Raw genomic sequence first — 14,681 nt, 5'->3', positions numbered from 1 at the left:
GATGCCGCCCCTTTCTGCCCTGTATCGGTGCTGTGGCAGACACACACCATGACACTGATCTGGCCTCTGGTTTTTCTGGCTACTTTTTGTGTCTGCGCAGCAGCGCCATAGCCGCTGCTGGGAAGTTTGATCATGCCCCTTTGGTGCAGTGCCATTTGGGTGCTGCACCAAAGAGACATCATCATGGTGCATGCTGTCTGAATGGGCACGCATCAAGATGGCAACCGGGCAACGCGGGGAGGGTTGTGAGCATAGGGACGCTCAGCCCTCACCCCGCCTGCAGGGCAGCACTTTGCCTGTCTGTAGTTATTTTCCCAATAGCAAAATAGATGAAACTGAATTACATGTTTAGAGGGAAACACGTCAGTAAATTGATTGTTAGTTTAAATGTTTATATTTAAGCAAAGGTTGATTTGGAACTTATTTTTACTGAGATACATCTAAATATTTTTACTCATGACAACTCAATAATGTACTCTTCTCATATATTAATATAAATTTTAAGGAAAATTTAGCACCTTCACTTTGTAACATGCTAGTTTCAGTTGCTGTAAAGAACTAAGCACATCAATATATATTCTTTCTAGATATAACTGTGTTGAAAATGTTGGTATGACATTACTTTTAGATATGATTAATATAGTATCTATTTCTGGTTCAGTTTGAACAACCAATCGTAGTGTTACTAATTTGTTTTACAAAACAATGCATTTCTAAAAGCTGAAACATTTTCCTTGGAAAACTTTCTGTAGAAAGTTCCAATCCTGTATACCTGTTGCCCAGGGATTGTATAAAATTCAGTTTTATTTCTATATACATAGAACAAGCAGTTGAAAGTAAATCCTATTCCATGTCGGAGACTGAGCATGGTGTCCAGCACTATCGAAGAGAATTTCTTCCCTGGAACCTTGGACTTCCTTATGGATTATGTGTCCTCCCAGCACTATCCTCCAAAAGAGGTTACCTCCTATGTAGTGAGGAACATCCTGCTAAGCACAAAGCATGAAGACATGCAAGAAAAGATACACAAGGATGCTTACTTGTTGTTGGTGAAAATTCAAGCGTATGTATTCCATGTACTGGTCTTTGGCACTGTCTGGCATGGGACCACTAAACATTTCTGTCAAGAAATCCTCACCTTTGGCTTTGTGGAAATTAGGACCCTAGAAGGCAGGAGCAGGCAAATTGCAGGCTGCATGCAACCACCTGGACCATTTTGGGGGGCCCTGCACTGAGGTTGCCCCAAAATGCTGTAGGGGGGCATTTGCATCAATTTTTGTTCCTGTGAGGCTATTTTAGGCCCAGGAGAGGCCTTTCTAGAGCAGGAAATCACTTTTTGCTCCTAAAAAGGCCTTTCCTGGCTCCAAAAGTAGCACAAGAAGGATAAAAAAAGTGGCAAATATGCCCTCTTCCTTTCCTGCTATATGATTTCTACCAGCATTTGGGATATAGATATAGATATGAACATACACACACACACACACACAGAGAGAGAGAGAGAGAGAGAGAGAGTCCTTCCTATATGTTGGGGGATCTGTTTCAGACCCTGCTGTGTATGAAAAAAACCACATAAGGGTAAATCTCTTTATTTTCTATGGCAGCACACTCCCGCGTGCAGTGCTGTGTGGGTGCCTGCACCATTTTGTCCTCCCAGGCTTGTTGTACACATAACTTGAAGCCAAGCCCATGTATGGTGGAGGCATGCTGTGTATATATATGTGTGTGTACACACTTTTGCACTGGAAATAGTGCTCTTTCTGGGAATCTAAAGCAGCCTCCTATTTTCCCACAATTGCCAACATCTGCCTTAAGGAAATCAATAACTAGCAGCATTTTCTGGAAATACTCTACTCATGTAATGGCTTGGTTTTTCATCTGTGTGGGTTCTACTGTTTCCATCCCAGTAATCCAGGGATCCCAGTTTTGTCCAGCAGTAACTGCTAATTAGAAAGGGGAGGGGGGGACACAGTTGGTAATAATTTGTCTGTTTCCTAATAGTGAAATTATCTGTATAATTGTCTCTGATAATTACAGTCAAAGACTTGAGACATACAAAACCTATAAAAGCCAAGGACTCAATGGACTATATGCAGATGATGATTTGTAAAGTGGGTTATACTAGGGGTTTTTTGTAGGGGCAGAGGAAGATTGGTAAAAAGAGTTGACACTAGTATAACTGGCCTAATTCTCAATTTTAGGCTTCATCCAGCAAAGGTTGACACTGTGGTGTGGGATTGGCCACTGCTACGTGAAGTCATGGAAGATGAGGTATGTTGCTTGTATGGAAGGGGTGATTTTAAAGAAACTACTGTTCTACCTGCCTCTGCATTACTTGTCTTTCTCTAAACCAATTTGAACCAGGTCAGCCTGGCAAAGAATCACTTGGGTTTCCTGCAGAAAAAAAGAGAACAAAAGTTGTCTAGCTGAACTTTGTTGTTAGTAACCAGTCTCATTAAATGACATTTTGCTCTCTTTCTGACTTGGGGCTGTAGAATATGTCTGATTAGGTCCAGAGGAGACTCCAAAGTAAAGCTTGCCAACAGAATGAAATTAAAATATGCTAAAGCTAAATACCATAGGTGTGCCACCGTGAAGTGGACGGGTAGAATTTGCTCTCTGGTCAAACACACACCCATGGGCCACACTATTGGTCCACTATAACCATGAGTGTTGTCACACACCAAGTCTTGGGAATCACAGGCATAAGTAAGGAGTTGGATGCTACATAGCCCACAGGTTGTACAGTATTGTTTTCCTAAGAGAATCTCAACCTTCTGGCTAGGAAAAGGGGGAAATACCATTGGTAGTAATTTTATGCTACACTGAGTTGCCTGATGTTCTGCTCCCAGCAGTGCTAAGAATCTCTGTTGCCATGAGATGTCTATGGGTCCCATTGGGTAATCAAGTTCTTCTGTGGCTCATGCCTTTTGTCTAAAAAAAATGCCAACAACCAATTTTCAGTGTTGGCTTTATTCTGGCTGTATGCATGAAACTTGAATAGGCCATTGCTACAGGGTAACCTGATGTCATAACCACAAAGGAGAACAAGGCACCACAAAATGTAGCACATTACAAAATAAAAGCTAGGAACATTAATATACATATCAAATCATTTCATATGGTTTATTTACAGCTATATTATACATACGATATTTTATTATGTACTCAGCTACATTTTTCTGATGAATTTATCTTGGTTAAAATAACTGCTCCCTATCCCTAGTACCCCTTCACTTTCTGATCTTTCCAGGCTCCTTCTTCCTCTTCTCCACCTCCTCTTTGTTTGAGTTCCTGAAATAGAGAAAACTGCATCCCCGGCTGTCTTCCATACTGACACTCTGTCCTCTTGTGCATTTCCCCCCTCCTGCCACCCAGCCAACCTGTTCTCAGCACAAGCCACTTTTTTCAAGAGCTCCCTGAATGCCCCAGTTACATCCTATAATAAACCTTGATTTGGAGTTGCTTAGCAAAAACAAGCCCTTTGCAGGAGCAGCATAATAAAAAATCTGTTGAGCTAGATCTTGCTTGTCTGCTGAGGCGCTGGATGACACAAGGACAGGTTTTATGGCCAGGATAGGGTTTATGCCAGAGGAGCAGTCTCTTTTGTTGGGGTATGTGTTAAAGATTAGATTAGTCATTAGCTTGCTTTAGAATGTTTTGTCAAGAGCTGAAAATACCTTACTTTTGGCAGGGGGGGGGGGGGGCTCACTTCTGAATTTATATAATGCAAATCTTGCTATATTACAAGGCTGGACTCCACATAGCATTAGTCACATGTCTAAAATATGTCAAATAACTTGGTTACTTCAATTTTGGAAAAAGGTAGCTGTGTCCCACAGGGTGTGCCCCTGATTGAGATTGGAATCCAGCACTTTCAGATTTAAGGCACAAACACCCAAAGCTATTTCAAGTTTAAGAGGTGCCACAGCATTTCCAAAATTGTGCATGATATATATACAGCTTGACATTTAGTTGATTTCTTCTTTATTTAGAATTTCCGTTATAATCTGAAGCCCTTTAAAGCAACTTCTTCAGCCTTCTCATAAATCTGGCAGTGCTCATGGGCAACTAGGAAGGGTGATTTTTAGCACAAAAGTAGCACAGGTCTCTGAAGGAGATCAGGAACACCCTCTGGATCAAAGCCCTTATGGCTACTTTCCCTCCAAATTAAAACCAGTCAGGTTAGGCCTGCTTCTTAAAACACACAGCTATTGTTACAGGTAGTTTGGCCCTCATACACTCAAAACATTTGAACTGAAATGCCTTGTGCACCTTGCCCATATTTCACAGAATTTAGCATGATGAGGAGCTTTGCTTTGCTTTGCTTTGCTTTATTAAACCAAGCATTTCTTGCTTGTATGATGACAGAGAGGGCAGTGGTGTCTCCACCCCTGGTGTCAGCTGGTGGGGTGGTGCCAGCAGCCAAGAGGGCATGCTCGGGCCTCTTCTTTGCTGTGACAGTAGAGATCTCCTTGTAAGTAGGCCCCAGCTCCTGTGGCAAAGCCAGGAGATGGGCCCAACCAGGTGTCACCCCACTTCTGCAGTGTCACCCAGTACAGACCACCCCCACCCCACCCCACACACACACAGCCTCCTAGTAATGCTACTGACAGAGGACCCACTTGGTTTAGGCTCAAAATGAATGGTTCAGGATTTTCAGTGTGGATTTTAGTGTTCTACATAGATCTTGCTCCTCTCTGGAGTTAACATGGCAGAATAAATGTTGCACGACAAGGCACTGTGCACCTTAGATAACTCACAATCTTATTGATACCTTGGCCCAGAACAGAATACAGTGTGACCTCAGTATCTGTGGGCTTCCATCCACGGATTTAAGCATCTGTGGACAGCAAGCCCCTGTTTTCAACAATGGCTGCGCATGCACATGGCTATGCCACCATTGGGGTCAGTAGTACTGAAGTCCTGCACATTTTGGTATCCACTGGGGGGGGGGGTGTCCAGAACAGATCCTCTTGGTAATAGTAAAGTAATAGTATGTATTTTACAACTGAGAAGGGTAGCTAGAAGCAGAAGAGCACAAGGTAAAGAGCTGAAGGAATGTGTAGGCAGCAAAGCTCAGTTGGCAGCTGGAGGAAAATATTGCTGGAAGGAATGCTAGAACATTCTGTTGTTTGAAACTGTTAATTTATTAAAGTATGCTGTAATGCTGAAAAGAAGATTGCTAAAAGAACTAAGCAACAAGGACTATACTTGTTTTCTATTGTAACCAAGACTGAAGAACATTGTGCTCATGGATTATATCTTATATGCAGCTTGTATGAAAGTAAATACAGTACTAGTTGCTCACTAAGTAAGTAAATAAAAAGCCTACTGAGTCAACATCATCTGCAAGCCTTGTGTGGGAAGTTGTGTCTGTCCATACAGAGGTTTGGAGGTGAATTCCACTGTGACGTCTGCTATAAAATCTTAACAGACGACCCCTTGCAGATACTAAGGTCCTATGAAGACGTTTAAAATGGGCTTGTGAGGAGGAGCTGTCCTAGCTATCATAGGCACTCCCTGAGCTCTTCTTGGCCAGTGAGTCTACAAGGAATAAGATTTATTCACTTTTTCTCTTTGTTCATGCATAACTATTGTCTGTAATTTACACAGTGGCTTGGGCCTATCAGTTTTGCTCCCAGTAGTTCATGTCTATGGCTTGCCATGCTAAACCCCATTACACAAAAGGACCAGACATTGTTATTCATGATACTGTCTCTGCAATTGTCTGATCTCCTCAGGAAGGAAAATTTCCTGGACGACTCCTGTTCTTGCAGTACGTGATCCAAACCTTAGTAGATGACTTTGAAAGAACAATCAAAATTGGCCTTCTGCACAAATCCATTGCTAAGGCGGTGCTTTCTTGTGACGACTGCTCCAGCAACATAAAGTAATTATGATCATCAGTCAAAATGGGTGGTACTGACTTGTGGGGATTGTTTTTCAACATACCTAGAGGGGTACCTGTTGTAGAAGGCTGCTGTAAATGCTTGTGATGTTTCTATAGAACATGTAGGACCACTTACCACTCTAATGTGTCCAAAAGTATAGCAAAAGGACAGGTTAGACATCTCTAACTCATCATTCTGTTTGTCTCAGGGAAGTGACTGAATGGTTAATATGTGCAGTCACTGGAGTAAGGCTTTCCCAATACAAAAGAAATTTGCAGAGGACAAGAAGTCCTTCATTAGAAACATTCCAGGATGAAAGCAGCAGCTCCATGCCAGACCTGCACTTAGGCCAGACTTCACAAAGAAATGACAACTCTTCACAATGGCAGACCAAAAAGTAAGCACTTCCTTCTTTTTTGAGACTTGTTATAGATTTCTCAGGTGAAGAATCAAAATGAAATGCAGGGGTAGCTGTGGTGACTGTGAAACAAAATGCAAATACACATTTTAGTGATACCTTTATGAGACCAACCAAAAAGCGCAAAATGCATCATGCCTTTTGGATTACCTAATAAATCATCAAAAACTGTACTTAGGGTCCTATGAAGATGTTAGTGTTTAATTGAATTAAACACTAATCAGTCAATCAATCTAAACCTGTTTGTTGAGAAGAGTAATTGAATCTCTCTCTCTCAGCTTAAGATAGCCTAGTTTCATCACTGATTTTGCCGAGTGCATTAACATTTTATAAGTAATTTAGGATGCAAATTATGATAGCAGTTTGTGTGGGTTTCTCAACATGTCAAGCTATTGTGGAACCTGAGTGAGGCAAACCCTTGTTTTGCCTTGAGTAAGCAATCAGTATGCTCCTGGACAGCACACTCTGTCCTATTAACAGTGTTGCCAAGGCAGATTGATTGTAGCACAAAATGACTTTCCATCTGGGTGGAACTCCAGGCACCTGCAGCAACAGATCACATAGTGTCCAAAGCGCACTTACCTAAAGATCAGAAGTGCTGGTAGATACCATGTCATCTGACCAATCCTGATGAGAAGTGTCTGTGTTGGAGTCCCAATTCAGTAGAAGCCACACACCTTTATTGACTTACTTCCTGTGTAGAGATGAGTAGCACTCAGCAACAAGTCCTCTGTCTGTTATACTTCAGGCAACGAACCAACTTTTCCATAACTTCCAAAGTGGCCATGCTGCAATGGTGATGCTGGTTACTTTCAGCCATAACTTGATACTCTACAGCAGAGGGAATCATGCAGCCCTCAAGATGTGATTGGGCTGCAGCACCTACCATTACCCACAGTGGGTTATTCCTGGTAATTGAACAACTTTATCAACAAATATCTAGAGGGCCACATGATTTCCACTCCATTCTACAATGAGATGCAACTGAGCTGAGTAACTCTCGTTTCCCAATTCTTTGACTTAGGGAAATAGCACTTTTCCAGAAGATGCTTTCTATAGCAGTTGAAGTGCACAAGTTTCCAAACTGCAGTGCCACCAAGATTGCAGATATGGTATTTTCCTCAGTGATGAACATTCCTAAGCGCTGCCAGAGGTAAGGAGTCTGAAAACAAATTCTGTTGTTTTTTCTTCTCAAAACTCTCCTGCTTTGATGTTCAGCTCTCATGCCTCTAGCACTAGACTCATTACACTTCCAATTGTTCATGCACTTTTGGGAAAATAGCAAGTATAAGGTGAGAATCAGTGTTTTCCCTTTCAGGGAACTAGAAGTTCAGTACTGATCTGGAGCCAAAGTACTATGTTTGTGATCACATGAAGAATATGTTCTGTACTGCCTCATTTCCCATTTCTTGTCATGGGAATTAGGCAGAGATGTACATTACATTAAAATACGCCACAAAATGAAAACTTGAAGGCTTCAGAATTACTTGCCTTAGCTGTATATTAGAGGAGCAATTAAGGTTCTAGAATCATAGAGCTGGAAGGGGCTCCATAAGCCATCACATCCAAATTCAGTGCAGCATCCCCAGCAGGTAACTGTCCAGCCTCTTTTTTAAAGATGTTTGGAGACCCCACCACCTCTCTAGGAAATTAGTTCCATTGTCAAACTACTCTTGCTATCAAGAAGTTCCTTCTGATGTTCAAACTTTCTAATGTCTTACCTTCTGGGGATACAGAGAACAAACTTGCACCCTCTTCTCTGTGACAACCCTTGAGGTATTTAAAGAGTGCGATCATGTCACTCCCTCAGTTTCTTTTCACTAGCTGAACACGCCCCAACTCATTAAATCTTTCCTTATATGTTTTGTTCTCCATACCTGTTACCATCCTTACTGCTTTTCTCTGAACTTATTCCAACATGTCTGTGTTGTTGTTATTAACCTATCAAGACAATTTTGATTTACATGACCCTATGAATTATCTTTCTTAAAATGAGGCACCCAGAACTGAATGCAATACTCCAGATGAGGCCTGACTAGCACAGAATATAGTGTCACTATTACTTCCCTTGACTTGGAAACATATGGTTCATTTATCACAGACTAAAATATTGTTTGCCCCTTTTGCTGCACCATCACATTGCTGGGTCATGTTCAACATACAATCAACAATAATTCCAAGGTCCTTTTCGTATGTACTTCTACGAAGCCAAGTATCTCCCATCCTATAACTGCATTTGGTTTTTGTGTCTAAATGTAGAATTTTGCATTGTAGCACTGCGCTAGTTTTCTCTCCAGTTTGAAGCAGAGCCATTAATGATGACTCATTGACCATTTTTCCAACCAATTATGGGTCCATATGACAATGTTTTAATCTATTCTGCATGTCATTAGTTTGCTGATCAAATGTCATGGATTTCATTGAATGCTTTGATGAAATCCAGATGGGTGACATATACAGCATTCCCACCATCTTGAGCAAGAAGGGATTAATTTGGCAGGATTTATTCTTGACAAACCCATGCTGGTTCCTACTAATTACTGTCTTGTCATCTTGATACTTGCAGACTCTTGTATAATCCTTTGTGATATTTTCTCCAGTATTGAGTTCAAGCTAAATGTGCTGTAGTTCCCTGGATCTTCTTTTTTCCTTTTTTGAAGAAAGGGATGATATTTGTCTTTCTCCAGTCCTCTGGCACCTCATCTGTTCTCCAAGATTTATCAGAAATGTTGGCAAGTGGTTCAATGAGTACATCACATTATTTCAGTACTTTAGTATGCAGCTAATCTTATCTTGCAGATTTGAACTCATTTAGGTTAACTGGGTGATTCCTGACTATCTTCTTACCAATCTTGATTTGCAGTGTGGATACCTTGCCAAGGTCTGCTGATGCATGGATACACAGTTCTCTCTCTTTTTTGGGGGGTGTTGAGCAGTTCTGCATTTTGAGCAGTGATTCCAGTGTCAGAGTATAGTGGATGGACTCTATAGATTTCATTAGAATCCATTTGTGCTCCAGGGAGTAAAAGGGCCTGTTTATCATTAAATGAAGCAGGTAAATTTCATTCACAATCTGTCTTGGCCTTGAGCAAATATTGGTGTTTCATGAAATATCTGCAAGAAAAGCTTGTCTTATTACCCTGCCTAAGGTGAGTGAGGCCAGAGTAAAAGTACAAAAACAAGGGAGAGAGAACAAATGAGAGAGCGAATGTACAGATCGTTTTGAGTAAGCCCTAGTTATGGGGAAAGTTGTTCTATTTCTGAATCTGTAGGTGTCAGTGGTCAAGCCTGCCATGCATCTTTGTTAGATGGATTTCATTTGATTGACCCTGAGAATACAAACACTTGAAGATGCCTGCTGCAGCTGCCATCTTGGTCCTTTCCTTTCATGGTTATTTGTATATAGTTGAGGTAGCAATAGCAAGTAGATTTCTATACCACATACCAGTGCACTTAACCATTCCCTAAGCAGTTTTACAATGTGTAAGCTACAGTAGTTGAGGTAGACTGTGGCCCAAAACAGATGGGCCAAATAACACAGTTTCCCACCACATTCAGGGCGTAGTGTTTAGATGATGCACGCCCCGAGCGCAGCTGTAAACCACATAGATGTTGTGTCTTTCCAAAAGAGCCAGGCCAAAAAGGAGCAATAAAATACAGCTCCTTTTGCCTGCCCATTTCAAAACTGTGGCAGTGGCCTGGATCAGAGCTGGGAGCACGCAGTTACCACAGCCCTAATGCGAATTGCGCTAGCATGGCCCTGCCGCAGTTTTTTCGGCCCATCTGTTTTGGGCATGTGTTTAGTTTAGTGGCTGGTACTGCAATTTACTACAAGAGCAAAAAATAAAAAGACTTTGGATGCAATACATAGAAGAGTTATATAAAAGAGATGAAAAAATGAATGCTATGTGGAGCAATGAAACATATAAAATGAACCGCAAATTCTAAAAAGTGAGATGGAAGTTACAGTAAGAGAAACTGGGGAAAATAAATCACCAGGAACAAATAATATTCCAATTGAACTGTTATAGTGCACACAGACGCAATTCTAGTGCAACTAGTATATGTCAACAAATATTGAAAACAAAATGGTGGCCAACAGACTGGAAACGATCAATATATATTCCAATCCACAAAAAAGGAGATACAAAAAATGGCTGCAACTATATGACCATACCATTAATCTGTCATGCAAGCAAAATGTACAAATTCTTCAGCACAGACTCTAATCATAAATCCTAGAGGTGCAAGTGGGGATCAAGAAAGGAAGAGGCACTAGGGATCACAGTGCAAACATATAATGGCTAATGGAGTGTACAAAAGAATTCCAGGGGGGAAATCACCTTGTGCTTTATAGACTACAGCAAGACATTTGACAGTATAGATCACGAAAAGCTATGGATGGCTCTTAAGATCCTAAGAATGCCACTATATCGGATAGTCCTAATGATAAATCTGTACTTTGGACAAGAGGCTACAGTTAGAACAGAATGTAGAAAAATAGAATGGTTCCCAATTGGAAAGGGGGTCAGGCAAGGCTTCATTTTATCTCCCTATTTGTTCAACTTGTATGCAGAAAATATCATGAGAAAAGCAGGTTTAGACTCAGAAGAAGGAGTAAAAATAGATGGAAGGAACAATCAACAATTTAACAAGTTATGCAGATGGCACCATACTACTACTGGAAAACATCACAGATTTGAAACAAATATTAAGGACAGTCAAAGATGAAAGTTCAAAAGCAGGCTTAATGCTGAACATAAAGAAAACAAAAATACAGTGAGCCCTTGGTATCCATGAGGGTTTGATTCCAGGACCCCCTGTGGATACCAAAATTTATGGATGCCCAAGTCCCATTTAATACAATGGCATAGTGAAATGGTGTCACTTATGTAAATAATGACCATGGAAAATCTACACAAATTCAACCTAGACAATGAAGAAATAGAAATAGTAAAAGAGTTCACTTACCTGGGATCAAACATTGATAGGAATGGGGATTGTGGCCAGGAAATTAGAAGAAGACTAGGAATGGGAAAAGAAGCTATGAAAGAACTAGACAAAATCCTAAAATGCAAAGATATACAACTCAGCACAAAAGTTAGAACCATATAAGCCATTGTATTCCCTATTACCATGTATGGATGTGAGAGCTGGACAGTTCAGAAAGAAGATAGGAAGAAAATCAATTCATTTGAGATGTGGTGCTGGAGAAGAGTGCTGAGGATCCTGTGGACCACCAAAAATACAAACAAATGGGTACTAGAGCAGATAAAGCCAGAACTTTCCCCTGAAAGCCAAGATGACAAAACAGGGGCTGTTGTAAATTTGGCCATAACATGAGAAGGCATGAGTGACTGGAAAAAACAGGAAAGGTGAAAGGGGCATAGAAAGAGAGGTGTGCTATATGGATGGACTCTATTAAGGAAGTCATAGGTATGAGTTTATAGGAATTAAGCAGAGCAGTGGAGGGAGGACAGGGAGTCTTGGAGATGTATCATCCACAGGATTGTCATGGGTCAGGATCAACTCGAGGGCGGTTAACAAATCAGCTAGATCAGGGTGGGCAGGGTATGGTCCCCAGGATGAAATATTTGCCCCCAAATGCTTTCTAGGGGATTTTGAGTTTGCTTTTATTATTATTAAACTTTATTTCTATAGCGCTGTAATTATACACAGCACTGTACAAAGTCGGTAAAATTAGGAGTAAATAAAAGCCTGCCCAAGGCTTTCTGGCCTCTTGGACCATTTTAGGGTCAGGAGAGGCTTTTTTAAAAAAGGAAGTGATTACTTCCTGTTAAAAAGACTTCTCCTGAGCCAAAAATAACACATTTGGGGGTAAAAATTTATGTATTTATTTATTTACTTTGCAGGAGTGTTGCAGCTCTCCAAGGCCTCCTAGCAGGCTGATGTAGCTGCTTATCTCCCCCACTCTGGAGCTAGATCAACAAAGCCTCTTTATGTTATTGGGAGATGTAGTTGGTCTTCATAGGACCCTCTTCTACCAGGAGCTCTGGTCTACCCTTTAACAGCCTGTGTTATTGAGAGCTTACCTTGAGGCACTTCTTGGGCCAAGACACTTTTGCTGCATTATATTTCATTACAGTACTTATCTGTTGCTGTTAACATATTTTTGCTTTTATTTTAATACATTCCAATATGAACTGCTCTGAAATAACTGGACGAAATGGTATAGAAACAATGTAACAAGACTTTTATAATTCCAATGTCTCTTCTTGCAGAGAAGCCTTCCTAAGCAGTATGGAATGCGATCTCCTGAGATGCAAAGTGTTGGAGCTCATTTTCCAGCATAGCACAATTCCCACTGATGATCCCTTGTCTTTGAGGATGATTTTACATTTTATGCAAAGCTTTTCTCTGCCTGTAATGTACCAGGTATTTCAGTGTTCATTTCCATCTCTTTAAGTCTTAAAATTATTTAATTACTTTTTAATTATTTTTTAAACTTTATATTTATATATTATAATATTCTTGTACTGTTTTTAATAGTATTCTTTTATACATGTTGTTCACTGCCTTGAGTCCCTATGTTGGGAGAAAGGCGGGATATAAGAAAATAATAATAATAATAATAATAATTTATATTGAGAAAATAAAACAGCCTTGAGACTTGTTCCTTCCCATTGCTTAATCTTTCTCAAGTCCACCTTACAACATGCATTATTGTCAAAATATAGCAGATCTAAAATCTCAACTAAAACAGTATCTCTTCACAGGACAATGAAGCAATTTGGCAGGGATGGGATGAGATGCTTTACCACTTGAATTTATTGTTGCAGAGTTATCGCAACACAGTCGTAGGTGAGCAGTTTGTTCATTAGCTTGTCTAAACAGTACACAATCCAATTGCAATACACTGCTCTAGAGATAGTTGGAAAACTACTGACATGCCATCGCACTCAGTTCATTCACTTGCCATCTACATGCAGAGTATGGGTGGGATGTGTAAATACTTGCTTGCCATATGTAAGTTTCTTGGAGAACATACGACAAAATCTGCTATGTAGAAAATGAAAATTCCATTACAGTGTCTTATGCTCTAGACACTAGAGCCAGTGTGGTGTAGTGGTCGGAGTGTTGGACTAGGACTCTGGAGACCAGCGTGTGAATCCTGGCTTGGCCATGGAAACCCACTGGGTGACCTTGGGCAAGTCACACTCTCTCAGCCTAAGAGGAAGGCAATGGAAACCCCCCTCTGAACAAACCTTGCCAAGAAAATTGTGTTAGGGTCTACATAAGCTGGAAATGACCTGAAGGCACACAAAAATAACTAGTCTTGTGATCATATTTTCCAGGGATGTATTAATCATTGAAATTCTTAAATTCCATCCTTTTGCATAAGTATAGTTCATATACAGTTGGCCCTTCCGGACCCTTCCTGACACATTCACCCCATGGATGCCAAAAATGGCAAGACCTCAAGTCCTAACAATTTTAGTGGTGACGCAGCTGACTGCACTCAAACCAGTCTCTTTGATACTTCAGTAACTTTTCCATGCTTTTTTGCTTTGTTTTATTAGATCACTTAAAAATCCCAATCTGTGAGCGAATGAATTTAATTATCAAGGATGCTAAACCCAAACTACAGTCAAAGGATTGTATTAAAGAAAGTGATGTAAAGTGCAGAGTTGAAAACTTCAAAAAGCATCTTTCTGAAACTATTGGGCAGCCAATTCCCTCACCCATCAAGGAAAAGCTCGAGCTACTTCAGGTACTGCTTCTTACTGCTCTGGATATTTAAAAGGATGACCGCTGGACAGCTAAAAAAAGAGCTTTTTTCAAGCAGAAGCAATGGGGATTCAAATAGTGCTCAAAAAAGAATAGTGAGTCCCACCCCCATTTTGTATTATTATGGGACTGTTAAAGCAATTTAATGTCTTCTTTTTTAAATTTAAGTTGTTCTAAGGTTTGTCACTCTGCTTTTGTTTTCATGTGGATTTTGTACTGCTTTTGTAGTAAATTATTTTACTAGTCATAGAGTGGGATGAGTTTTTTTTTAAAAAAAGTATGTGTATCAATACCTCGGAAATTGTGAGCCTGTACATCAATCCCCTTGAGTTTAATACTGCAGAATAAACATTCATGCCCCCAGGCCCTTTCTCAATCATTATACTCCCATTTCATATCCTTTCCCCAAAAGTGCCACTAGAAATCCCCAAGCCCCCTGAGATCAAATGTAATAGCCATGACCCCCCCCCCCTTTTTTTTCTTTTTTTTTAGCAATGTGCTTCTCTGGGAATGAAGGAATTCCAATGATAGGCTGAACCATTTGATATCAAGGGTAGACTTCACAAATGGCATCATGAATCTCATATTACAGGCCCTCAAATGGGCACTATTCAGATTCTTAA

General features: G+C 40.5%; 1 protein-coding gene across 2 annotated transcripts in view; it reads left to right on the top strand.

The window, feature by feature from the left end:
- Positions 1 to 14,422, top strand: part of SIMC1 (SUMO interacting motifs containing 1) — a 28,568-nt gene extending 14,146 nt beyond the window's left edge. Inside the window, exons 3-10 of one of the 2 annotated variants that reach the window (XM_042447357.1) lie at positions 822 to 1,063; positions 2,199 to 2,268; positions 5,742 to 5,890; positions 6,100 to 6,288; positions 7,334 to 7,462; positions 12,552 to 12,705; positions 13,047 to 13,131; positions 13,851 to 14,422. In XM_042447357.1, the coding sequence (XP_042303291.1) occupies positions 822 to 1,063; positions 2,199 to 2,268; positions 5,742 to 5,890; positions 6,100 to 6,288; positions 7,334 to 7,462; positions 12,552 to 12,705; positions 13,047 to 13,131; positions 13,851 to 14,071 (1,239 nt within the window). In that variant the 3' untranslated portion in view covers positions 14,072 to 14,422. The remainder of the gene's footprint in view (positions 1 to 821; positions 1,064 to 2,198; positions 2,269 to 5,741; positions 5,891 to 6,099; positions 6,289 to 7,333; positions 7,463 to 12,551; positions 12,706 to 13,046; positions 13,132 to 13,850) is intronic. The other variant, XM_042447358.1, reaches the window with a different exon arrangement.
- The last annotated feature ends 259 nt before the right edge of the window (positions 14,423 to 14,681 follow it).

Source organism: Sceloporus undulatus, chromosome 2 (assembly GCF_019175285.1).
Source record: "Sceloporus undulatus isolate JIND9_A2432 ecotype Alabama chromosome 2, SceUnd_v1.1, whole genome shotgun sequence".
NCBI lineage: Eukaryota > Metazoa > Chordata > Lepidosauria > Squamata > Phrynosomatidae > Sceloporus > Sceloporus undulatus.
This window is presented reverse-complemented; position numbering and strand designations above follow the sequence as displayed.